This window comes from Drosophila albomicans, chromosome 2R (assembly GCF_009650485.2).
Source record: "Drosophila albomicans strain 15112-1751.03 chromosome 2R, ASM965048v2, whole genome shotgun sequence".
NCBI classification, from domain to species: Eukaryota; Metazoa; Arthropoda; class Insecta; order Diptera; family Drosophilidae; genus Drosophila; species Drosophila albomicans.
Window position 1 is genome coordinate 26,402,871 of NC_047631.2, and position 27,220 is coordinate 26,430,090.

A 27,220-nucleotide genomic window follows, 5' to 3' on the forward strand; every position below is an offset into this window, starting at 1 on the left:
CAAGGCCTCGACTTCGTTTTTGCTTACATCGACGACATTTTGATCGCTTCAGAATCCGAGGCGCAGCACGAGACGCACCTCCGCACAATCCTCGACCGCCTTCGGAAGGCACATCTCACCGTAAACTTTGAGAAGTGCCAATTCGGTAAGACACAACTTACATTCCTGGGACACGACATCAGTCAGCACGGCTTAAAACCATCCGAAGCCAAAGTGGAAGCCATACGGCATTTTAAAAAACCGCTTATCGCTAAAGACCTAAAAAAGTTTCTGGGTATGATTAATTTCTATAGGCCGTTTATCCCACGAGCAGCCGAGAACCAGCACATACTCCAGACGCTGATCCAAGGCAATAAAAAGAACGACAAAACCCCGATACTTTGGTCTACAGAAGCCGACTACGCATTCACCGCCTGCAAGAACGAGCTTGCAAACGCTACGTTGTTGAATTACATGGCACCAAACTCACAATTAACTCTAACCACCGACGCGTCCGACGACGCTATGGGAGCCGTAGTACATCAGGTCATCAACGGGCAGACACAACCACTGGGATTCTTCTCCAGGAAATTCACATCGACGCAAAAGAAGTACAGCACCTACGATAGAGAACTGACTGCCATCTATCAGGCCGTTTTGCACTTCAAGTACGCACTGGAGGGCAGGAATTTCGTTATTTTCACCGACCACAAGCCGCTTATGTACGCCTTCAGTCAAAACAGCGAGAAAGCATCACCTCGACGCGCTCGGCAACTGGATTTTATCAGCCAATTCAGCACCGATATCCGGCACATCTCTGGAGAAGAAAACAACGTGGCTGATCTTCTCTCACGCATCGATGCCATCAAACACATAAACTTCGACGAGATGGCACTGGAACAGGAAAACGATGCGGAACTACAATCGCTACTCAAGTCTGACGCCGAAAAACCCATCTCACTAACAAAATTGTCTCTTGCAGGCTCAAACAAACAATTGTACTGCCACGTCGCCAATAACCATACACGTCCGTTTGTGCCCAAATGCCTACGCCAAACCGTGGTTGAGGCCCTACATTCGCTGAGCCATCCGGGAGTTAAGGCAACAAACAAGTTGGTCGGAAAACACTACGTTTGGCCCCGCATGGCGAAGGATGTCGCTAAAATCGTACGCTCTTGTATCCCGTGCCAGAAGGCCAAAATCCAACGTCACACCAAATCGCCACTAGGAGAGTACACCGCCAGCGACACCCGTTTCGAACACATAAATATCGACATAGTCGGCCCGCTGCCTTCATCGAACGGATACCGATACTGCCTCACGTGTATCGATCGATTCTCACGATGGCCCGCAGCAATTCCTTTAGTAGACATCACAGCAAAATCTGTAGCCAACGCACTGATATCGGGCTGGTTCGCTCAGTACGGTATTCCTCTTCACATCACAACCGATCTGGGTCGACAATTCGAGTCTACATTATTCCAAGAGCTTTCCAAAATTTGTGGTTTTAAGCACCTGCGGACGACGGCGTACCACCCACAAGCCAATGGTATGATCGAACGCTGGCACAGAACGTTAAAAGCTGCTTTAAAATGCGTCGATCCAATCAACTGGAGTAGTTCCCTGCATCTAATCCTACTCGGCCTACGCACAACAATCAAAAGCGACATCGGGCTGAGCCCTGCGGAAATGGTTTATGGCACCACACTACGGGTGCCAGGCGGATTTTTTGTACCGAGCACACAAAAACACACTGAGTCCGAGTTCACCGAGGCTCTTCAAAAAACCATGTCTCAACTGCCAACCACTAAGCCAGTGCACCATCATACACCGCAAGAATTTGTCCACCCGGACCTAAACCATTGTACCCACGTCTTCGTTCGAGTGGATCGAGTGAAAACCCCGTTGGAAGCAAACTACGAGGGTCCTTTCAAAGTGGTAACAAAACACGACAAATATTTTACACTCAAGGGCCACACAAAGGAAAACAAGGTTTCCATCGATCGACTTAAACCAGCTTACATCTTCAAAGACGTACCGCCTCCAACACAGGAGCAGACGACAGCGCCAACTGCTCAGACACTCGAGAAAGTGTCAAGATCAGGACGACAAATCAGATTCCCAGCAAAGTATCTTTCCCAACTGGAACTCTAGGAGGGGGGTACTGTGGCAACCCTTTTCAGTTCTCGTGATCAACAAAACTCGATAACTCACGCGAGTATCGATATTACGGGAGTACATCTCCAGGAGACACACTCTCCCCTCAATAAGTTTTCGTCAGCTTCGTCCGCCGCCACTGCAGAGTCTTTGCCGCTTTCATCTCCCGATCATCTTTTTAGTTTTAAATATAAGTATATAGTAATCAATAAATATAAGGCAAAGCAAAAAATTATTGCAAGCATTTGAGTTGAGAAGTGCAAAGCGGATCCGCGATCAATTATTAGGTGAGTTACTTAAAAAATAATTTATGTTTGCATTATATGTTTAATGTGTAAAATATTAAATAAACAGATAATAAAAGAATATCAAGCAGTTAGTATAATGCATAGTTCTATAGTGGAAAGCGACAATGTGCCTAAAGAAGATGAAGTGGAAATTATGACAGAAAATCTACGTTATGGAAATAATGACAGGGGAATGCGGCCTAAAAAAGAAGACAATTTCTTTGGTGTTATGATCGGTGAGTATTTTAAAAGATAATTAATTAAAAATCATTATCCACTTTAATCTATTAAGACTTTTTAATCCTTTATTTCCAGATTCAATAACTGAGGACCAGTTGAAAAAGGCCTTGCAGCTCCAAAAAAAAAACGATATTTTAAAACTCAAGTTGCCTTAAAGTAATAAAAGTATCCGTCTTATTAAAATAAAGAAAAATTAAAATTAAATAAAAACTGTAATTGTAATTGTAAATTTTTTTTAATTTATAATGGCCGACCCCTCCATGGGGTCCGATGTAAGCACTTATTTTACTGACCCTTCCATGGGGTCCCATGTAAGCACTTATTTTACCGGCCGTTCCATGGGGTCCCATGTAAGCACTTATTTTACCGGCCGTTCCATGGGGTCTAATGTAAGCACTTATTTTACTGACCCTAATATGTTGCACTATTTCACTAGTTCGTGGTAATCGAGGCGGTGGCGATTGACCCTATTTGCGGACATTTCATACAAATACGGAAATTAAGAAACGCATGGCTAGACGCCACTTTGTAAGTAGTGAGTGGCTCCTGGTAAGCGCTTATTTCACCAGCAACGAACTAGCGCTCAGAACTGCAGGGCTATTTGAAAAAGCAATTAGGTTGTTAATAGAAGTCCTTCTCCAGTAATTCGTGAGACCAAAATCGTGAGTCATATGAATGAAATCATTCAATGCACGCAGATAGATTGAGTTATTCGGCAAAGCCAAGCGATTTGGAAGAAGTCCGAAGATATTAAGACCGGAACTTCGACATAGAACTACAATCTTGTAATCCGATTGGTATTTGTTAACAACATCCCACAATTTATCGAATACTTGATAGGCATTGCTGGTGTTAAGTCCCATCAACATGCGCATAAATTCTTCTGTTGATACGAAATCAATTTGATTTTCGGATATCCTTAAAAACGATTTTCGGATATCTGTTAAGACATGTTCTTGGCGTACGTTGTCGAATATAATTCGTATCCCCGATTCCTTTAGCTCTTTGAAGGTCTTAATGTTGTCAATCTGCTGTCGTTTAGTCAGAAAAGTGCTGAGATTGGCATCGAAGAAGCAGACGACAATCATACTGAAAATACTCATTACCATAATGATCTGATGAAGAGAGCGATTCCTGCGATTGATTTGCACATCGCTGGATAATCCAAGAACCCATCGGAAAGCGTTCAGATTGACAATGAGATCTCTATAGCTGAATCTATATCTTCTGCTATATATCCGACATGATGCTGCCTCGATTAGCGTCGTAACAATTGAAATAATCAAATATACAAGGAGTATCATCGCCAGAAAGTTCTTTAAACTCTTATAGACATCTCCAATGCCAACTTCTTGTCCACAGGGTATCACAATAAAAACCTGCATAAACTCTACAGAATCCGTGCATTGTATCGAATCACAAACCGAAGTAAAGGTCGTTAAATCTGCACCACCGTTCGAGATCAATTGTAATAATTCCGTTGAAGTAACTCTATTTAATTCCGCAATAGGTCGTATCATTTTTAGATTTATGTTGCGCTTTCTTGCGAACTCTGACATCAGCATATCCGTGTGTCCACTTAGCTTTAACTTTCCCGATTTTCTATCTTGGCTCACATAACTGTCTGGAGTATATAGCCTTGGTATAAAATTTGCTGTCTTGTTGTGAAAGTTACGGTGGAAATCGGGAAACATTTCTCCATTTGTAAGGTCTCTGATAGGCACTAAAATTGAAGAGGGAAATGGCTCCAGGCGATATCCCACAATCCCTTGCTGAGCTTTTAATGGATCTAAGTATAGCACCATTAGATTTAAAAAGCCATGTTTACTGGCTTGATCTCTAATGACATCAAAGAATGACATCGCTGTAGATTCGTCACTTTGCACCCAGATAATAATCCGTGCCTCCCTCATATGATTCAGATCCTTGGCCAGAACAGTAAGGAGCATGGAGTCCGCTAATTCAGACATGCTAACAACAACAATTACTTGGCTATTATAGACAAATTTAACAGGAACTACAGTTGTTTCATCCAGTCGTAGAAGAGGCAATCCTTGAACATTAACATCTTTTAAGGGACTTTTGAAGTCATGTTGACGTTGTAGGAGCACCAAAGTATCAGCACTTCTTTCCTTGAGCACATTTTCTATGACATTCTTAGGAAAATTGATCTGCAAAGTTCCAGTTTCCAGCATTAAGGAATTATTTAACACTTGCCGAGGACAAATCAGCAGAATTTGCAATAGAATAAAACCGCGCTTCGGGAAACTTATTGCCAACATTGTAAGCGAAGTATTGATGAGCAACTGAACAGCGGCATTACCATTTTACAGTCTTAAGTAAATTATTGCATGAATGATTCTGACGATACGAAGCTGACTGACATTATCAGATTGACGAGCATTCAATAAATAATGAATTGGTTGACAATGGTTACAGAACTCTTTTATATGTTACATGTTTTCCATATTTATAAAATACTGATAGCTCTCTTGACCGGACACTGATTGTCCGTTGAAGGGAGGTAAGATAATACTTTCCATAACTAATCGGCAAATAGACAATGATACAGGTGACTTGTAAAGAAGGTTTACTTTTGTTTTTGACATATTTCTGTATTTAACACCAAAGTTTTACAATCTAAATAGCAAAAATCTTCAAATACGCTGGAAAGGATGATAAACTACAATATTTATTTTTATTGTAGTTAATTTTTTGACACATACAAAATTAGTTATTAATCAGTAAAAACTTTCACTTCTTATAGCGCATCTGTTAGTCGCATATATCTTCTTGCATTCTGCTTTCTCTTAATTCCGTTTCACACCATTTCTTATACTAGAATCGCATGTCCATGCGGCGATGCCACTCTCACCATTTGCGCTCTCTTTGCCAAGGTGTTGTCGCTCTTTGTTTTGTTTCTGTTTCGTTTACTGTTCCGTTTCGCGCGTGTACCATGTCCACAATGTTGCGTTTCACGTTTCTTTCATTCGTTTCGTTTTCGTCCGCGGTATCGTTTCGTTTCTCTGTTTCGTTGCTGTTGCCGAGCAACTCTTGAAGTGAACGGACGTGTATTTCTTCGCTGCGGCAAAAAAATTACTGCGAGCGCCCAACGAGAACTTACCAATAGAAAAAAAAAACAAAACGATAAATCGGTAAATTCGGCAGAAAAAGAAATACAAAGTACATTCAATGCAATAGATTTTCTACGTAATTTGTTGCTCAGGTGAATAAAAAGCATAATACTTGTGAAGAGTCAAATTTTAAAGTGCGCGCGTGTTTTTTAATAAATATCTACAAATATACAAAAGAAAATATGTTAAGCAAATTATAACGGTGCGCGTGTGCGGTAAAAACAAAAGTAATAACAAATACCAAGTTATAATAATAATAGTAATAATAATAAAAGACAATCAGAGCATTTATAAGCTTGTGAGAGCTTCACGCGTAGAGCATAAGAAGAAATCGTGATAAAAACACAGACACAACGCAGAGCAGAAGCATCAGTATTTCTTCTTCTTCTCCATATTCCTTGCTGTTGTTGTTGTTCTTGTATGCACGCTCATCGTGTGTGTTCTCCAACAGCAGCATCCGCAGCTAGCAGCAGCAGCAGCAACAAAAACAAACGAGCAATTTTCGTGCGTCGCCGTCGACGACGCCGCTGCTGCCGGCTGCTGCAATTATGTGTAGCAGCAGCGACGTTTTAAATAAAAGGTAGACAGCAGCAACACAGTCTCTTGCCTGCAATTAATGTACACGGCATTTTTTGTTTTGCATACATAAATAACAACAACTACGAGCAGAATTTGTGTGTTTGCCGGCAGAGAGACCGACGCCGCCCCAAAAGGTCGTTGGCGCTAAGGTCACAGTCACAGTCACAGTCGCAGTCGCAGTCAACGTTAGCTGCACAACAACAACAAATAAATCTTCAATGCGCGAGTGTTAAAACGTAAATTCAACGATAAGAAGCAGCAGGAGCAAAACTTTCGCAGAAGCAGAAGAGCAGCAGCTTTAAAATCGAATGGTAAGTGCCGTTACTTTTATGCTTTTACTCTCGCGCTCGTCTCAGTCGCATTTTGTCCAATAGGCGTTGTTATTGTAAAAGATTTGCAGTCACCTTCGACTTCAGCTGCTGCCTACACACGTTCCTAATATACTCTCACCTCTCTACCACTCTCCACAACTCTCTCCCTTGGCTCTCGCACTCTCAATCTCACTCTCTCTCTGTTTCTGTTTCTTTGCCAGCCTCTAGCTAGCGGCGCATTTAAGGATATTCCTAATCCGTTTTATTGATTGCAGGCAGCACAGCTGGAGTGCTCTTATATTGTGTGTCTGTGTATGTGTATAGTTGTTATTGCTGTGAATCTGTGTTGCTTTTTTGTGATATGTTTTTTTTTCTACTTCTTCTTTGGCCACTACTCATTTGGGGTTGTTGTTGTGTGTGTGTGTGTGTGTGTGTGTGTGTGTCTGCCTGCTTTTGCTTGTTTCTGTTATGTTCAGTGTTCTGTTCTGCTGACTTTGCTTTTCCTACTTTTGTCATTCTCGTGTTTTCGTGGGTGAAGTTGGAACAACTGTAAAAGCTTCATTTACTTGTTATTGTTATTGTTGTTGTCTGAAATCGTAAATTATGTGAGAATGTTCTCTTCATATTTCACACTCTTCACTTTTTTGTTGTGTGTTGTTTTGTGTGAAATAACTTCATCATCGAAAAATTAAGAGAAATATGCCAAGCAGCTGCCCCCGTTGGGCATAACTCAATAATCACATCAAATGTCTCACTGGCAACATCGGTGTTGCAACACCTTTGCCAGTGTGGCAGCAACAAGAGGTGTGTCCACTTCTGTGGATGCGGCTCCACCTCAATGCAAGCAGCTAATGCTGCACAGCTGCGCGCCATTTAAGTCGCTGACAAGTGTTTTGCCGGCATGTCCGGAATGCGTCCTCGTCTCGCACTTGCTACAGCAACAGCCACAGCAGCAGCAACAAAAAGTGGCAGTCAACATTGCTACCAATTATGCGATAAGCAGCTTGCTGCTGTTGCTGCCTTTCGGCCAGCTTGCAACTTTAAAGTTGAACGAGAAGCGCTTTAAAGCCAGAACTGAACAAATACTCGTAAGTCAGCGAGCATAAAATTGTGAGTGCAATGAATAAAAAAATAGCACACTCAAATACTCATTCTTTCTCTCTCGGCGAGTGTAGCCTGCATTTTTATGTGCTTCAAGCGAAAGGGCATTTGTGTCTTGCGATTACCCAGATTTAAATACTCTAAAATAAAGTAAACTAAATTTCGATTTCTTTTGAAGCGAAAAATATCGAAATTATAATACTTTAAGAACATTTTTCTTCAAAAACTAAAATACTATAAACAAATTTTACTGTCTCTTCAAAAGCTGAAAATACTTTTATTTTAATTAAATTTGTAAAGTTAGTGTTAGTGTTAAAGTTTTGAAATTGTTGTCTAAAAACTTAAGATTCTTGAAACTTTAAAAGTTAGAGATTTCTATGTTTTTAAAATAGATAAAAAGCTTTATAAAACTTGTTAAGTTCAATACAAGAAAAAGCTTATAATTTAATGTTTAAAATTAAAGTTATTAAAGTTGAAGAATTTTAATAATTACAATGAAATATTATAAGATTTTTACTATCTCATAAAATATTTTTTAAAGAAATTGATTAAAAAAAAATTACTTAATATTAAGTGTATTCTTAAAGAACTTTCAAGTTTCGTTAAAATAATCAACAACCTTGTAAATTACTTTCGCTTGAAGTGAAGCTTAAATTTAATGTCTCAATTCACAAATTTTGTTGATAAGCCAAAAGTGATGTGATAGTAATTAGGCCAGATTTGTGGTTAGGGTATGCACAGGGCAATAATAATGAAAATGCGCCTGGAAAAACTAACAAAAGGCCGCGTGCGCGCGGCCATCAAACGAAACGAAAAGCGTGCAGGCGCGGCATCAACAACAACAGCAACAACAACAGCAACAACAACAGCAACAACAACAACAACAACAGGAACAGCGACAAGAGCAACAAATGCAACAGCCACAACAACTACAACAAGAGCAAAGGGAATGACCTTATACATTGCAAAACTGCAAGGCAAACAAAGAGCCGCTAATGGGACGCGAAGGGAGGGGCGGCATGAAGCATGCGGCATGAGGTGGTGCATGAGGCAAAAGGGTCCCCACGTAGCTTGCCCCGGTGCCGATGCTGATGCTGATGCTGTTGACGCGCACAGCCAGCGAGATCAACGCTGGCCCCAAACCAGTCTCTCTCTCCCTCTCTTTCGACCAGAGCGCTGGGCTACTGCGGGGCAATTGGGCCAAAAGCAGTAAAAATCAGTCAAGAGTCGCCTCCGCCAGGCAGTCAGCCAGAGTCAGAGCCATAGCCAGAGCCAGAGCATTGCGCACATTAAAAGCGACAAACAAACAAACAAACAAACGGACGCAGCAACATCGAGTCGAGGCCTACTGAGGCCTGCCTACAAGACCCAGGATTGCACAGCATCAGGACCCAACTGGCAATTGCAAGCAGGAGAGGGAAAGGGAGGTAGACTGGGCCTGGCCCAAGCGTAGCAACTGAAATCGATTTTCTCGCAAACTTGGCCAGAATCATCCCAAAAGCCTGGCCGGCCGCAGGGCTTGAAACGCGCGCATTTTCGGCCTGCTTTTTTTTTCTTCTTCTACATTCGCCTCCAACAAAGCTGACCGTCATCGTAGTCGTCATCGTTGTTGTGGCAACGTTAAAGTAATGGATACGCGAGCGAGCGCGCGCGCCTTGCCTCGTGATGATGCCACCGCCGCTGCTAAAATTGCAAGTCAAACTGTCGTCGGCTTTGGCGTTGTTTAGTTGTTTTATACTTCGTTGCGCCGGCCATTGGTAATTGCAATTGCAATTTGGCCAAAGCCACAGCAGCAGCAGCAGCCACAACCCAAAGAGGCAAGGGAGAAGCAAGTCCGAGCTTAGCTCGTCAGGCCGTCAGCTTTTGGATTTTGTTTTCTTGTTTTTTTAGTAAATCCGCAAATTGCATTTCGTTGCCCCCAAACAGTGTTTGGATTGGATTATTTAATTTGTGTTATAAATAAATTTATTAATGCCATAATTCGCCCGCTTAATCTTAATAACTCTATTTTATTTCGCTTTTGCTGATTTACGACTAATTGAAAAGTCGAAGCGGCCAAGTAAATTCCACAACCAGTTGAGGCAAATTGTAGATGCAACGCTTAGACACGCAAATGCAAAACGAAAATTTGCATGGCTGAGAAGAGAGAGAGAGAGAGAGAGATTCGTAGAGCAATTACCGCAGCTACTGCGGGGCATATCAATTGCGTTGCAAGTACTAGTTGCCACCTGCTTGTCTGCGGAAAATCTGCGTGTGTGTTCCGCCTGACTAAAATGACGTGACTGTCAACTGACGAAGAGCGAGAGACAGAGAGAGAGAGAGAAAGAGATTTGAAGAGAATTGCTTTGCTCCCTCATGCCTTCGACTTGTCGTCTCCCATTCTCTCAAGTATCAAACCAGCTGAGTTGCATGCAGCCTGAACTCCTTTTGCCTTGGATTTTTTTGTTGCCTTGGCTGGCTCATCAGCAAAGGCAACAAATCCACAGCGGCATCAATGACAGGCCGAGTAGCAAGCAGCAAGCAGCACCGACAACCGTTCAACAAGAGCCAACGACAACATTTTGTGGCAAGCACTGAGCGAGGGGGCATGCACCAGGCGCACATCATCACAGCCATTCAAAAAGTTTTGAGCAGATTTCTGCAGCGTTGTTTTTTGTTTTTTTTTTCTTCTCCCGCTCGCAATGATTTCCTTCACGTTGTGTCCTCGTTTTATTATTGTTGTTGTTATTGTTGTTGCTGTTGTTGTTGCTGCTGCTGTTGACTTTGCTTTAATTATTGTTCCGTTTCGTCTGGCAGTTACTGCACTTTTGCCTTGTTATTGTTGTTGTTGCTGATGTTTGTTATTTCCTTTTTTTTTGTATTTCGATTTTCAATTCGTTTTCTTTTTTAAGGGGAGAGACATTCAAAATGCACTTACCACAGGCGGCCGCACAAATCTGTGAAATCATTCACAGCAAAAATGCTGTGAAAATTCAGTCGAGTTGAAAAAGTTAATGGAAGCTATAAATAAGGATACGCGATGGCTAACAAAAATTTATGAAATAGCAAGAATCAATCTTTTAACTAGTCAAAATGGCAGTTAAGATACTGTATCTTACAATTGTATCTTTGGCGATGGCTAGTGAAAATATATGAAATAGCAAGAATCGAAGGTTTAAGTAGTCAAAATGATAATTTCTAAAATTGTCAATCAATTAGAGCTTAGATAAATATTTACTCATTAACTGGATTTCTGCACTCAAGGAATCAAAATCGCAGCTGAGATATTGTATCTCATAAATGTATATTTTACCTGATGTACCTAGTAACGAATAACTAGCCTATAAAGTTAGCTTCAAGAAGGCTTGGAATAATAAATATAAAAATAAATAAAAGAAAATTAATTTTGTATTATACATGACTTACTCAAAACAGCATTTAAGATACTGCATCTCATAATTGTATCTTTAACTGATAATTTCTAAAATTGTCATTCAATTAGAAGTTTGATAAATATTTATTCACTAACTGGATTTTTGAATCCAAAGAATTAAAATTTCAGCTGAAATTGTATCTCATGAATGTATCTAGCCTTTAAATTTAGCTTTAAGAAGGCTTGGAATTATAAATATAAAAATAAATAAAAGAAAATTAATTTTATATTATACATGACTTACTCAAAGCAACATTTAAGATACGGTATCTCATATTTGTATCTCTTACTTAATGTGCCTAAGAATCCAGTTCAAAAACTGGATTTTTGATCTAACTCATTAAAATATCAGTTGAGATACTGTATCTTATTTAAGTATCTTTTTCTTGATGTTCATAATCATTTTTAACATTTTTATGATTAAAAGCTGTATAAATGAGTTTCCATCAACTTCACTTTTAATATATTTCAAGGCACAGCATAAACTCCCTTAATTCAAAGATATCAATTCATTTGCATTTCTTTTTTTTTTTTTTGTGTATATCTGGAAATGCTTTATATAATTATTGTAAACCTCTTTTTTTTGGTTCTAATTTGTTTGGTTTTTATGCTTTGGCAATTGCCGAGCCTATTTCCCAAATCTCTCCTTTGCTCTTCACTCTCTGCCACTCTTCCACTTGCAGTCTCTGTTGCCCTTTCCACGATGATGCTAAAAGCAAAAAAAAAAAAAAAAAAACCCGCCCATTTTGCATTTCACTTTCTTTTGTGCCGAATGCAAAGTTCGAAGCCCCCAAAAACACTCCGCCGGTTACTTTAACAGCCGTTGCACAAAAAAAAGGAAATCAACAACAACAAAAAACGGGGAGCAAAAATTCTAACAAAATAAAAAAAGAAAGAAGAAATATATGAAAAACAAAGTCGGGAAATATGTGTGTGTGTGTGTGTGTTTGTGCAACATGCAGCATGCAGCGCAGACAGGCATGCTGTGGGTTTTTGTGGGGTCGCGCGTTGCAACGTTCTAGATATTTCATTTTTTTGCACTACAATTTTGTTTTTTAACTTTTATTTGCATTGCGATGCTGTTGCTGTTGTTGTTGTTGTTGTTGTTGGTTGGGTTGTGTTAGCCATTTTGGTGGGACTTAAATTGCATTTTATTTCTGCAACGTTGCAAAACATTTATTTACTTTCATGGTTTGTTGAGTATTTGCCAAACCACAAGGCAACTGCCAACTGGCAACAGGAGAAATAGTCGCTTTGCCTCGATGACGTTGCTTAGAGGACGACGATGAAGAAGAAAGAAAGAAAGCAACACGAACCGAGACGAGACGAGACACTGATGGAGTCGGAGATGTAGACCAAGAATGTTGACTGCTTTTGAACTTGTTGTTGGGTGTTGCATCCTTAGAGAGAGAGGGGGGGCAGACATTTCTTTGAGCTGAGCTAAGGGATTAAGTTGTAGCTTTGTCTTGAGCCTAACGAGTAGTCACAGGCCTGCTGTAATTATGCGCTAATTAAATGCTACATAATTTTTCGAATGCCGAAGACAGCTAAAAAATGCATAACATATGTTGCACAGTTGCCCAAGAATCAGACCTCAACTCAGACTTCGACTCAGACTGAGAGAGAGAGTCACAGAACATAAAGAATGAGGAAAGAGAATCAAAAGCAAAGGCAAAATGCCTCCGGCGCGGGCACAAGAAACAATTTTCAGAGACGGCAGCAGCCATAACCATAACATGTTTTGTTATTAATTATAGTTTACGCAATCCATGGGACAGGCCGAAGACAACAAAGTCAGTCAGTCAGTCTCAAGCAGGCAGGCAGGCAGGAAGCAGCAGCAACTCTGGGTTGACCATGTGCCACTGCCTTGCTGTAAAAAAAAAAGGAAAAAGAGTTCACTTAATTTGACGCACAAATGTCAGTCACAAGATGTTTGGATCGAGGCGCGTCAGTTGTTGGATCGTTGTTGCTTTTAGTTTTAAAATAACTCAATAACTAATCCATTCGGATGGCAAAGGACGATGCTCCGGCTTCTGCTCCTCTGAAAGGGTTGCTGCTGCTTGTTTGCTCGAGGCCAAAAAGGGCCAAAAACATCAACATGTGGCAGCAACAACGTTACGTTGCGCTGCTGTTGCTGCTGCTGTTGCTGCCTTGACAATAAAAATTATCATAATTATATTTAAATTAATATGCAAGGCAACCCAAACAACAGCCACAGTCTGCCTGCCTGCCTGCCTGCCTGCCAACTAGCTAGCAATTTTCCCAGCTCGACAAATTACAGGAAATGCCAAACACCAACATCAACAACAACAACACAAACAACGACAACAAGAACAACACAAAATTGTAACACCAACAAAGGTATTTTTTGGCGGCTTTTCTTCAGTTCATCGACTGCAATATTAATGAGAAAATTAACTGAAACTCATTTCACACTCTGAGCCCACACCTTACATGTGTCCTATAACTTATCTAACCCTACTCTAATGCACCTCATAAAGGGGTTGGAATTGTCCATCTATTTTTTGTTTGACATGTGTGGAAGAACTGTTTCTGTATTACTTTTCTTATCAATATTTATGCATTTTCCTACAATTAGTTAGATAATGAGTTCACTTCTTATCTGGAACTGCACATAAATAATTTTTTCTGAAGATACTCTCCATTTAATTACTTTATTATTTGGAACTACTCTTAAAAAACTTGAGCAGAAGATACTTTCCTTTAATTTTCTTCTAATATCATTCATCTCCAACTTCTTAAGTCACCTTTAATGTATTTGCTCTGTACTCAACTGCACATAAACAATTCTTTATTATTTGGAACTATCCTTTAAAGTATTTTCAATGTTTCTAAAAACCTTTAGCAGAAGATACTTTCCTTCATAATAATTCAAATATCAATAATTTCCTTTAATATATTTGCTCTCTATTCAACTTAAACTGCATAAAAATAATTCTTTCTGAAGAAATTTTCCATCAAATTATTTCAAATATCATTAATCTCAAATATCTTAAAATTTTCTGAAATTATTTTCTATTTAACTACTTTAAATAATTTCATTATTTGTCACTAAATCACCTTTAATGTATTTGCTATGTTTCCAAAACAACTTTCAGCTGCAAATATGTAATTCTTTCTGAAGATATATTACTTCAAGTAACAATATTCTTAAACCGCTCTTAAGTCACCTTTAATGTCTTTGTTGTTCAGCTGCATATGAATAAGAAATTTTTCCATCAAATTACCTAAAATATCATAAATCTCCGCTCTTAAGTCACCTGAAATGTATTTTCTTTATATCCAAACAACTTCAATCACGACTTTATAAGTAATATGCCAAACACGTCTTTTGAAGACCGTCGTCAGAAACTTTATTTTACTATAAAACCAACAAAAGTTGTTTAAGTATTAGCTACTAAAAACTTAAGTATAGTAATTTGCCCATCATAAAAGCGTAGTTAAACTTCATTAGTTATTGCAAAAGTTCTTCAGTTTGTTCTCCAACTTCAATGTTGTTGTTTTCTTTGGCTCTGCTTCTGTTTTGTGGTGCGTGCATTTGACATTTAATCGTCGCTTTGACGAGCAGCGAGCAGCAACTTGACTTATGAATATTTTAATTAACTTTCATTGTGTTTTTCCGTGCCCACTTCTCTTGAGATGCTTAATTGTTAAACTAGTACAAATGGTTGTGTTGAGAGTATTTGATAATTTATGCGAAACTATTTGCAAATGTAATGTGCTCGCATTTATTTATTTATAATTTATATTGCAATTAAAAACTAATATTGTCGTCGTGTGGCGATTGTTTTATAATTGTAATTTATGTGCATTTTAAATTGCAGCACAAAATCACTTGGCTTTTGTTTTTCGGGTTGTTTTTTTGTTTGTCGGGGGACAGACATAAATTAAATAATTAAGTAAATTTCGCAGTCGGTATTTTTGGCATTCACGTTCATTTTGGTCGAATGCATTTTACAGCGATTTTTATGATTATTTAATTTGAGCTTTTGCATAATTTAATTTATGCTAAACTGTGTTTTATGTTATTTATTTGTCGGCATTTCTCATATGGTTTTATCTATGCGCTCTCAGCTCATCAGTTCCAATGATAAATTACCTTTAAAATGCTCGACTCGAAAAGACAACTGAATGATTTAGTTAAGTCTATCGGTTGTTTTATTGTTTTTTTTTTACTGTTCGTTTGGTATTATTAATGTTGAACACATTTCAAGAGATTTGTATATGTTTAAAGCGAGGCGATCTCAGGCCTGACTTCCAGACAAATTAATTTGCCCTAATCTAATTTAGTTATTGTGTTCATCTGATTAGCTTGAAGTCAGTTTTTTTCTTCTCTTTTTTTGTTGGAGTTTGAAACTGAAGAAGTTGGAGCATCTGTCGTCTGTTTGAAGACCGGTTTTTTAGAGAAACAAAATCCGTATTTGAACTGTGTTCGATGAAGTTTTCGACATTATTAATGACAATTAATGAGAACTTGTCGCTTAGGCTTAAATTCTTGGCCATTAGATCATCTGATGAATGGTTTACGGTAGTTGAGCTATTCGTTACGATTAATCAAATATCATTAAATACTCTGGGAATATTTAGCTGGCAAAAATCGATTATCAAACGCGCAATTTTCATACAATTTTTGTGCATAATCAATGACACTAAAATTGTTGCAGCAATTAATGCAATGTGTTCAGCCATTTGAGAGGAGCATTTGTTAATTATGGAAGGCTCTTCATTAGGCAGTAAAAAGCACTAAAAACTACAGCACTCTAATAAATATAATGATGTTTGGCTTTGTTTACAATTATATGAAATTGTTGTTTTTATTGCTGTTGAATTGTAAATTATTTAATGATGCTCTTAATGCGTCTAGTTTCGGCATTATTATTATTATTATTATTTTTATTATTATACCAAGCAGCAACAACAACAATAAACAATAATTACAAAAGCGATTTGCATATAGCTTTGGGGCAATTTAGTTGTAGTTGTTGTTTTTTTGTGGCCTATGCCTACATAATGAGTTTAATTGTTAATTGTTATGGCTACTTAATTGAATGCATTAATAATACAAATGCCAAATGATTTATTAATTCAGTGGAGAGGGGGGAACTCGTATGTAGATTAGAGACTGACATTTAGGCAGCGGTTTTGTGAAGTCAAATTAAAAGCAAATAAAAGCCAAGACGACAAGCTGCGGTGCATACGTAAATGGTTGGACAGCGATTTAGATAGCAATAAAATGCAGCTCGCTCACCTCTTTGAACTGCACATGCTCCATTACCAATTCAGAAATCTTGGCTCCAACAGCAGCAGCCAGCTAGCAACAACAACAACAACAAGAACTGTGGAACATGCTGCAACAACCACGTCGACAACATTAGAGAAGTCACGAACTGCAACAGCAACAGCAACTACAACACAGCAGCTAAATTGTAAACATAAACAAAACATTTATGACTATTTACAGTTGAGCGGAGGTGCACACAACAAACACACATTCACATAGATACGACACACTCTCACACACACACTCACACACTCGGCTAAGCACTAAGAACTGAACGTGAATTGCTGTTGCCGCTGCTGTGGCTGTTGCTGTTGTTGTTGCTGCCGAAGTTCAATGAGTTTTTGGTGTGAAAGGGTCAATTGTGTAAATAATAACGAAAGAACTGTGAACAGCAAATAACAAACAGCAGCAACAACAGTCCAAAAATGTAACTTGTCTATCAGTATATTGACTAAATGTGTGTGTGTGTGCCCATAAAAATATCACACGCATTCGGTAGAGGGGGAAGGGGAGGGAAAAAAACAAGCATTTGCGATAAGCAATGCAACTAAATAAATAGCTACAGAGACAGCAGCGAGCGTCGTTTGTATCTTTAGCTACATCGATATGTGCAGATACATTCGAGTACAATTTCATAGATTGTCGACGGGTTTCTGACTCTTTTATGATGCAATTAAATATGGTGTTTAATGCATTTGTAAATAAAAGTAAATAATAATAATAATAAACAAAAAGCATTTACTGCAGCCAATCATGATAATGAAGTTGAAGTTTGTTGGCTGCTGCCTACAGGAAATAAAAAAGTGTCATAAAAACTGTCATGGCTGCCGCATCGCAATTTCCCCCTCTCTCTCTGTCTCTCTTTCTCTGCGTATGAATTATGGCGGATATATATATCTGTATCTGTATATGCAGATCAAGCTGGGGAGGTTCAACTCACTTGCAGCTGGTTAATTTTTGGGCAATTTCAATTTTTTGTTTTATATTTCCCTCCTTTTTTTATTATTTGTTTTTATGGCCTCTGTCGATTTTCATTCAACGGCTAGACATTCGCTATAATTGAGCGTTTTATGGCATTTTCATTGGCCATAGCCAAACTGTAGTTTAATGTGGCAGCCTTTTTAAGTGCTGTCTAATTGATTAAAAGTGATATTTTTGGGTTATGCAGTTAACTCCATTAGTGTGCTAAATATTGACATTATTTGACAAGCAGTAATTGAAAACGAAAATTGTGTAATCAAAGGGAAGTGGAGTTGAGTCAATAACAAATTTCATAAATAAAAATATGCTAAATAAGCTCAAAAAATAATTTAGAATTGCGTGACTAACTTTAATCTAAAATATTTTGAACAATTCAATTACTCTGCAGCTTTTTTTGAAGCAGCTTAGCAGTATTTTTAGTCGGCATAACTAACACAATAAAAATGCATAAGAATAGATTAGTAAAATTTAGATTTTTCTTGGTATTAGTATTTTAAAATACTAAATTATTTCGACTGCGTTTTAGTGGAAGCATTTTATCAGCTTTTCAAGTTGACACAGTTATCACAATAAAAAATTGAATAGTTAGAATTGAAAAGTTAAAAATAATATACATTTATTTATTGGTATTTTTAACTACTGAATTGTTTTTATGGTATATTTTAGCAGCAGCTTAACAGCTTATTAGATCGACTCGACATAAGAATTGAAAATACAATATAATACCACAACTTGGTTAACTTTTATACAAAATATTTTGAAGCGTTGCATTTTCTAAACTCAGTTTAGCAGCTTATATATAGTAAAGAACGACTCAAAGGAATATCGAATTTTCTTGGCGACTGTTATCAATAGTATATTAAAATACTAAATTATTTTTGCTGTCATTTCTAGGACCATTTTGCAGCTTATTATGATTAGTTTCTGAAGAGTTTGCATAAGTATGTTATAGATTATGCATGGCTATCACTAAAACCAACTTATCTGTGCAATTTATCAGACTTATTTGGTCTTATGGCAAGTGCATTCAATTCTCCGATTGAACTGTCTTTTTAATGCCGCTTGCTGCTCTCAGAGTCTGATTGCCTTATTTTGCATATCCTTGCAGACCCCTTTTTATTTGCATATGTGTGTTTCTGTGTGTGTGTGTGCATATTTTATGCAAGTTGATTGCATAATGCCAATGCAAATAGAGCAATAACAACAACAACGAAAGAGAGGGAGAGAGAGAGAGGGAAGTAGATGCAGGCCGACAGCTGGGAGGAACAACGATGCAAATATCGAGGGTGAAGAGCAGTCGAGCAATTGATTTGCCCAGGCGAACTTCACATGGGGGGTTTTCTTTTGACAAATGCCGCAACCGAGGTCGAGGCTGGGAAAACTGCAGACCCTTTTTTCAGTTGCTGTTGCTGTAAGGAAATGGGTTAAGTGGCGAACTTTACCCCCAAGGCTTTTGTGTCACATAATACTCAATCAAATTAATGTTGAAGTTGATGCGAGTAATTAAATCTAAAACTAACAATTGACTGACTCAAGTAAGGAAGAGAGAGAGAGACAGAGAGAGAGAAAGGGACCACACATAATAGCTACAATTTTCATATTAATTTTCATAATTTTCCGAAGTAAATATGAAATACACATAAGCAAACAACAAGCTAGAGAAAGAAAACATTGACAAGCGACGACGACGACGACGCAGCAGGGGGAAAATAAAAGTGAAAATAAAAACAAAAGGCGAAGCAGTGAAAAGGATACTTTGTCTGTGTGTGTGTGTGTGTGTGGGGTAGGAAACTCAACACTGGATACAAGAGACACTGTGGACAGTGTGGACAATGGACAGTGGACAGTGTTGGACACTTGTTGGTCAGTGGAAACGACAACCTGCTGAGCGTCAGAGTCTAGAGTGCGGCAATTTGCCTAATAACCCAGAAGGTGGAGGTGGTGGTGGAGGAGGAGGCGTGGCATGTGGCTTATGTGGGTGTGTTTACCGCCTTGCGGTTAGTTTGAACTGTTGACTTTGCGGTAAGCACTTTAAATTGATTAAGTTGAACTTGTCTAGCGTCGTCGTCGTTGTCGTCATCGTTGTTGTTGCTTGCTTGCAGTTTGTGCCGCGCTTTTGTGGTTTTTGTGTGTCTGTGTAAAGAGGGATAAGATACTTAATGCCAAAAGCTATGGCTGCAGCTGTTGCTGCCGCTGCTGCTGTTTTCTGATTAATTCATGGCTTTAGTTTTGTCGAGTGCGCACTCAAATGACGTGTAAAATGCCAAGAGACGAAAGACGAGATGAAACGAGACGAGCAACGAGCGACGAGCGACTCGTGAGACATTTAAGCACTTGAATGCCAAAAAGTAAAAAGCAACTTGAAGCAATTTGGCGACGTTTAAAAGGCCGCTGCAACTTTTGCTCAAACACTAAGACGACGACGACGACAACAGTAACAACAACAACAACGTCAGCAACAACAACAACAACTGGTGACTGTCACTCGCGCGGACGCCTTGGCAAAACTTTCCCAAGTCAAGCGTTGAAATTAAACTTGAGCGCAAAATGCTTCAGAAAGTTACAAGTCACACGACAAAGCGATCGCCCCAAGGGGCAAGGTGGCGGGGCGGAGCGGTGTGGGGCGTGGCAATGTTTTGTGTGTCGTTGTCGCCAACAGGCCAAAAATTAATTTCAATATCACAAGAAACAAGCCAAGGCAACTTGCTCTCTCTCACTCTTTTTTGCCCAGCAAATTTTCATTGGGAAAAACTATGGAGGAAAATTGAGCCAGAGCGTTCAACACTTTTTCCTTTTTTTTTTTTGCTGCACTATGTGCAAGTTTTGTGCCTCAATTTAAGTTTTGCATCTTTCTTGTGGAGCAATTTTATTTACACACACATACACACGAACACGCATTCTGACACAAGTTTTTGAGCCTTCACAAAATTGATATAGGGTCGACCTCAAGCCTTGTTCGATACAACCACCGACTGTGGGGTGGTCTGCTGACTGTCATGACAAAACCACAAAAGTAGGGAAGAGAGAGAGAGAGAGAGAGACAGAGAGAGAGGGAGGGAGTGAGAGAGTGGTGCAATCATGCTAAAAATGCCACACAAAGGAGGCTGAAATTAAAGTTTGGCAGTGGCTGCTGCTGATGCTGTCCCCAGAAGTTGGCCAGAATACAAGACTCTCTCTCTTCTGTCATGGGAGAGACCGCAGATCAGACTGTTCTGGCATGTAGCCTGAAATCATATCAAAGTGTCAATGTGCGTGCCAAAAGGATGCAACCAGCCAGCAGAGACATCCATCCATCCTCTCAGAGTATGGGATATGCTTCATGCCAAAACTATCAACTGGCAGGTTGTGTTTTTGTGGTCATCTCTTTGGACACTCTTTGTCCGAGTTGCTGCATTCTAGTGTTGCACTTTGCATTTTGCCAAGCTGAAGGGGGAAGAAAAGATGGAAATGGGTTGCATTAAAATGCCATCTGTGTGTGTGTGTGGGGCAACATGTGTACGGATATCTCCTATCTCGTTGACAGCCAAAGATGCTGTTAATCTAAGCCGGAACACTTACAGTAAACGCTTGATAAGCACAACCAGATGTGGTTGCAGCCAAAGATAAAGCACAAAATGTGGGGAAAGATGAGATGATATGTCCAAAAGCGAAAGACAGGGTAATATTGCAAAGAAAAGAAACAACATGATTAAAAAAATTGTATAAATAGGAGAAATGATAACTGGAAAATATATATTTAGTATAATGATTTTTAAAATATCATAGAACATTAGGAGCAACCATCGGATATATACCATTGTGAATAAAAGCGAAACAGTGCGGTATTAATTTTAAAATATGCCAACAAAATATACCACAAATATACTAAAATATACTAAGGACTACATTTAGTATATTGATATAGTACTACTATAATATAATAATAATTAATTTTAAAATATGCCAAAAAATATACCACATTTATACTAAAATATACTAAGGACCACATTTGGTATATTGATATAGTACTACATTCAAAATATACTATATAATAGCGGTAGTAATGAGTACTACATACTATATAATAATATAATATAATAATAATTAATTTTAAAATATACCGAAATAATATACCACAATTATACTAAAATATACTACGGACTACATTTGGTATATTGATATAGTACTACATTCAAAATATACTATATAATAGCGGTAATAATGAGCACTAATGAAATTAAGAGAACTTAACAATAAAAAATGCTACTTAAAATATCAATAATATCCAAATTAACTAGAAAATTAGTATAGTAAAAGTGATTATACATTTATTCACAACAAAATTCAGTACTCAACTATAATTTTGGTATTTATGCTCTGCAAGATAAGCAACTACAAAAAAGAAACCTGCCCATCGGTTGGGCATTTAATCATTAATATTTTTGCTTGTCAAGTCTCTTGCAGTTTCATCATTATCTGATGCAGTTTTCCTATCTGCTGATTTCGATCAAGATTCACTTAGTTCCCCTTTGCGGGTTGCTTACTTAGAACTCGGCCTATAGTCAGAGGAGTGTGAGGCACAGATTGAATGGTTTTTGTTGCCGCCTCTTGTGAGTGAAGAGTGAAGAGGGGATGCTCAGCTCTCTGTCTCTGTCTCTGTCTGTGCTCTTGTCCTGATTCCCGCGCTCAGCTGAAATTGCAATTTGTGCACTTTACGCACACACACACTGACACACACAGACTGACACACACATAGAGCACTCTCTGACATTCTTATAGTGCGGCAGTGAAATTGTATCTTTTGCTCAGGCATGAGCATGAGTGCAAGTATCTGCTAGTCACCGTTGCCAACGAGGTTGCAACTCTTCTGTTGTTGTTGTTGTCTCTTCGTCGCCTGCCTGCCACATCTGTGTGTGTGTGTGTGCGTGTTTGTGTTTGTGGCACAGCGCACATAGTTGCTTCTCACTTGAAAAAAGTTGCTCATTTTTACACACTTTATTTTTGGGTTGCAGTTGCTTGGTCGTTGTTGCTCTTACAACTTGGAACATTGTTTCAGCACTTAAGCGACATCATGCGCACAACTAGCGAATGAGCAAACGAACGGAACGGAGAAAGATTGAAGGAGGATCGGAGTCACTTGCATGCCTGCTTGCTGCCCCCCACAGCGCCAATGTTCAAATGTTTAAACATTGTGGGTACCCAGTGCATACTCACGAATACTCACATGTGCATGTGCATACGTATATAGATAGAGATGGCAGCAGCAAAAGCAATCCCAAAAAGCAAAGCAAACTGAACCAAAAACCAAACCCGAAACGTGTGTCTGTGTGTGTTTATGTGTGTGTGTGTGGAGAGCCTTTTGTTTGAAGTTTGTCTTCGAATGGAAAACTTTTGTGAAAATTAATTACGAATTCGTGAGGTCAATCGTTTTTCGGTGATAATCGAGTGGGTGCCAAGCGAGACCGAGTTGCAGGAGGGGTGGAGGGAGGAGGGAGAAGTGAAGCGAGTTTCAACTGTCGGCTGTTTGGACTTGGCTTGTTCGTTGGTCGAGCAATCAGGTTGTTTAAATGCGCTTGCAGCAACAGGGGGGCGCAAACGAAAGAAAGAGAAAGAGAGGGGCAACGAGTGAGGCATGCCACGTCTGGGGGCACCATGCTGTGTGCGGTCTGTGCCTCGCTGCAACTCTCTCAGCGCTCTGCTGCATCCTCAGGGTTTTATGGCTCTGCCTCAGACTCCTCTTCCTCCTCCTCCTTCTCCTTCTCCTTCAACTCCTCATCGGCGTCGTCGTCGTCGTCATCATCATTGCTTTTTGTTTATAATTTGGTAATTTGCAGTTTTGTCGTTGCCCAACGTCGACGTCGTGCCAAAGATTTTATAATTTTTACTTACATTTTCGGTAGCTGCCACTGCCACCGTTGTTGCTGGTTGCTGCTGCTGCTGTTCCTGGCTGCTGCTGCTGCAGCATTTTGCATAATTTTCCATTTAGCTCTGTTTTGCGTGCAAGTCGTGAGGCGTAATTAAAGAGTTTATTTCATGATTTGCGGCTCCTCTCGTCGCTGGAGTCCGTTTCCATTTTGCTGCTGCTGCTGTTGCTGCTGTTGATGGGTGGCCAACTTGATTTTCCAGCTGAGCGTCTTCGTTACCCGCAAGATGCCTTTAAGCTATTTGGCTCTTTGACGTCGTCGCACTCCCAGTTGTCAGCCACACAGAGAGAACATCCTCTATTTTGCTATCCCCTGCTTATTGCCTGTTATCCTTTTGCTTTTGCCAAAGCCCTCAAACGCCCTGCAGCACATTTTCTCTTGGGTGTCTTGGGTGTCTTGTCGCCTGTTTGCTTTGCTTTATTGAAAAGACATCCTCGACAGCACTAATTTTAACTAAATAACTCTGATGACTACCTAATCCTCATTCTCTCTTTTCGGCCTTTGCCTTTTTTGTCGTCCACCGCGTTGGCTTAACCTTTGTTTAACCTTTTTTTTTTGGTTCTCTCTAACCTAAACATCAATTTCATATTTTGCATGCCAAAAGTGGCTCTGGCCCCAGCTAATCACACATAATACCGAGAGCAAACCATTTTTGTGGCGGCCAACACACCGCATACATTCGCATATTTGTTTAGGCCAAAATGCAAAATATATAAAAAAAATAAATAGAACTACAAATATTTCTGATCCTTTTAAAGGCCTGTATTTCTATATATGTATATGTGTATATATTTAATATATTCCACGCACATATGGCGTCAAAAATTCAACATGCATGCGAGCAATAGGATTTCCCTTCGCACTCTTCTCCTCCTTTAAAACCCCCAGAAGTGGCTTTAATTAAATGAAATCTCATGGTTTTTGTGACGCCAGACCGAGAGAGACCGAACGTTGACTCCTTGTTACACGTTTTACAGTTACACGCACAACTATGCGAGGACCTCATCTGCCTGCCCTGAAGAGAGAGAGAGGGAGACGATGAGAAGAGGAGAAGGAAGGAGTTCGAGGGTGTAGCTAAGGGTTGGGGTTATATTGCCAGAGGTCTAACACACATTCAAAAATTGAAAAACCAAAATTTAAGCTGGACAGCTTTTTGAATTTATGACCAAATGGCATACACACACAAACACACACGTACACTCACACACACACACAGAGCTACACAGACATAAATAGTCTGGTTTACGCATGGGAATTGCTTTGCTGCGGGAATGAGCAAAGCTATAGAGCAGGGTGCGTAACCGAATTGGAATTATGTGGGCATTGCAGACACGCACACACACACATACACACACACTTACACACACTGTTGGGTTATGTCATGAGAATGTACCATATATTATTATAGCCAACATCTCGGGGAAAAACTTTGATGAATTGCTCAGTTTTTGCATGACTGAACTAATAGAAATAGAGCAGAGCGTAAATGAATACAACTTATGCCGAATACAATGAATAATCAACTTTAAGAATGCTACCCCGCATAAAATAAAAATCTGAATTTAGTTTTGTGGTAATGCAGCTGAAATAATCACCAAATAAACTGATTAGCAGCATAGAAATAAAAAGAATAGAGTTGGATAATCGGAATAAAAGTTTTCGCCACTAAAGAAAATACTTCTTAAAGTTTAGTTTGTATGTATTTTGGGAAATAAACGCTGATGTTGTCCCGGATTATATAATACAAAATATCAAATTGCAGCTACTTAAATAGAAAAAGATTTTCTATCCTGATTACTTAGTTCCAAATATGGTATTGTATAACAGATACTTTGAGCAACTTAAGATACATTATCTGTGGCTCATTCTACTGCGCATTCATTCGCAAATTGCCTCGTTTTCTCTGGCATAATCTCAGCTCGAGTTTTGGTCAATTTTCATGAGCACTTCGCAAGCCGAACAATTTATAGGTATTTCCGCTGGGCCATAGTCCCTTGGCCCGCAGGTATTTTGCATTTGGAAGGAAACGAATTGGCAGTGCGAAGGATTCTTTTTCGACTCTTTTGTGTACGCACACGCATAATGCGACACGTTTCGGGGTTGTTTCTAATCCCAAAACGTAGCAAAAGATACACACAACTAGTTGTTAGGTAGAGTCCAGTCTCTGTGTTTGTGTGAAATGAAGCAGCAAAAATTGTGTGTGCGAGTGTGTGTTACCTGTGAGTACCAGCTGGAAAGGCCACTGAAAGCGACAGACACAATTATTCATATATGCAGCAAGGTTGCAATGAGACAGACGCAGAGAGAAGAGAGAGGAGTGCCAACATCAGCATCATTTCACTTTGCATTATGTAAAACATTTTCACAGGCGACAAACATTTGCATGATTAACCATAATTGAAAATGTGAAAGCGGCTTCGACTAAAGGCAAACTGACAGGCGACAACGACAACGACGACGACAACGACGACATCCATTGAAAAGGCAGCGCCCAATCAGTGAGCCTCCATTCAATTGAATTTATCTACGCAAAGCCAGGCGAAGGAAGAGTCTCAGTTTCCTTTCGGCTGCTGCTTGTCAACTTTGTAGCTAGAGCATCTTTTGGATTTCGATTTGGATTTTGTATTTGCTCTTTCACCTCGCACGTTGCACGCTGCTTGTGGCAGAGAACTCTCAGTCAATAGGCTTAACTTTACAGCATTGTTAACAAGCTGCCACCGCTTCTGCTGCTGCTGCACACACAGTAACTGTAATTTGAGGCACTCATTCATAATTGAATATGGCAAGTGCGGCCAGGAAGCTGCCACAGCTCCACCTCATTAATGTTGCATAGAACGACAGAGAGAGAGCGGGAGAACTCAACTTGAGACCGGGGCAATCATTCAACAACTAAAACTCAACAAAACTCTTACAACTCGACGGCCTTTCGGCCTTTGTTGTTGCCTAATGTGCGGCTTCCTGTTTTTACGGTTTTTGCTTTAATTAGTTGATCGCACGTGATACGGACTGGCATTCGACCCCTTAGCCTCAGTCTAGGCTGTTCTTTAAGCCTTTAATTTGCTCTGCTGCTGCTGTCCATTGTTGTTGTTGTCTGAGATCTCTACCTGCATTCGTTGTTGCTGCTGTTGCTGTTGCCGTTGGCCTGTTATATTAGCACTTGTCTAGCTTTAAATTGCTTGTAAAGATTATCTATGGCAAAACTCACACTCAATTTGCGCGTCTATTTTAGCATATATAATACAATCTGTTGCAAAATCTTAAGTAGCTTACAATGAGGAACGTTCTCTCAGTTGTTGTGGCTTTGCCTTTGGGCCATGATTGAGGTCGTTGCGAGTTGGTCAGCCTCAGCCTATGCTTGTAAGCCAAGAGATACATAAATTGCAGGCGTGCAATACATATGTAGATACACACACACACACACACACACACACACAGAGTTATGCATATAGATATACAGTTAAAGCGCATTGACAAAATGGCCGTCGGGCATGAAAATTGGTGGCGAGGGAGGCGAAGGCAACAAACAAAAGCTGCACAGCTGTTGGCGACAATTCTACAAGCGTTCGACTGAAATAACAATAATACATACACATAGACAGTAGTCACACACACACACACACTTATACAGTTGTTACTTCCGCTTCATGTCGTTGTCACTTTGTCTGTCTGCATTTTGGGGAGCCTTGCCAGAGATCCTTGCTGTGTGTCTGTCTGTTTGTTTGTAATTTGATGCGCGCTTTTAGTTAATTGTGGCAGCAGGACATGAGAATTGCCTATGCACAATAACTAAGCCCATATGTTGTACTACACACACTTGCACACACACATGTATTA

General features: G+C 39.5%; 2 protein-coding genes across 8 annotated transcripts in view; one reads left to right on the forward strand and one right to left on the reverse strand.

Moving 5' to 3' along the window:
• Positions 1–3,220: 3,220 nt before the first annotated feature.
• On the reverse strand, positions 3,221–4,858 carry LOC117574398 (uncharacterized). Its single transcript, XM_034258237.1, has one exon. The coding sequence runs from the start codon at positions 4,856–4,858 to the stop codon at positions 3,221–3,223; it is 1,638 nt and encodes a 545-aa protein (XP_034114128.1).
• An 855-nt stretch (positions 4,859–5,713) lies between these two features.
• The window catches only part of LOC117574355 (sterile alpha motif domain-containing protein 5), a 159,834-nt gene continuing 138,327 nt past the window's right edge, over positions 5,714–27,220 (forward strand). For all 7 annotated transcript variants that reach the window (XM_034258184.2, XM_034258186.2, XM_034258185.2 and 4 more), the window contains exon 1: positions 5,714–6,687. The gene's annotated coding sequence lies outside the window, so the exon portion shown is untranslated. The remainder of the gene's footprint in view (positions 6,688–27,220) is intronic.

Excerpts from the sequence above, each read along its gene's own strand:
- LOC117574398 (XM_034258237.1), bottom strand. The coding sequence starts at position 4,858 with ATGCTGGAAACTGGAACTTTGCAGATCAATTTTCCTAAGAATGTCATA.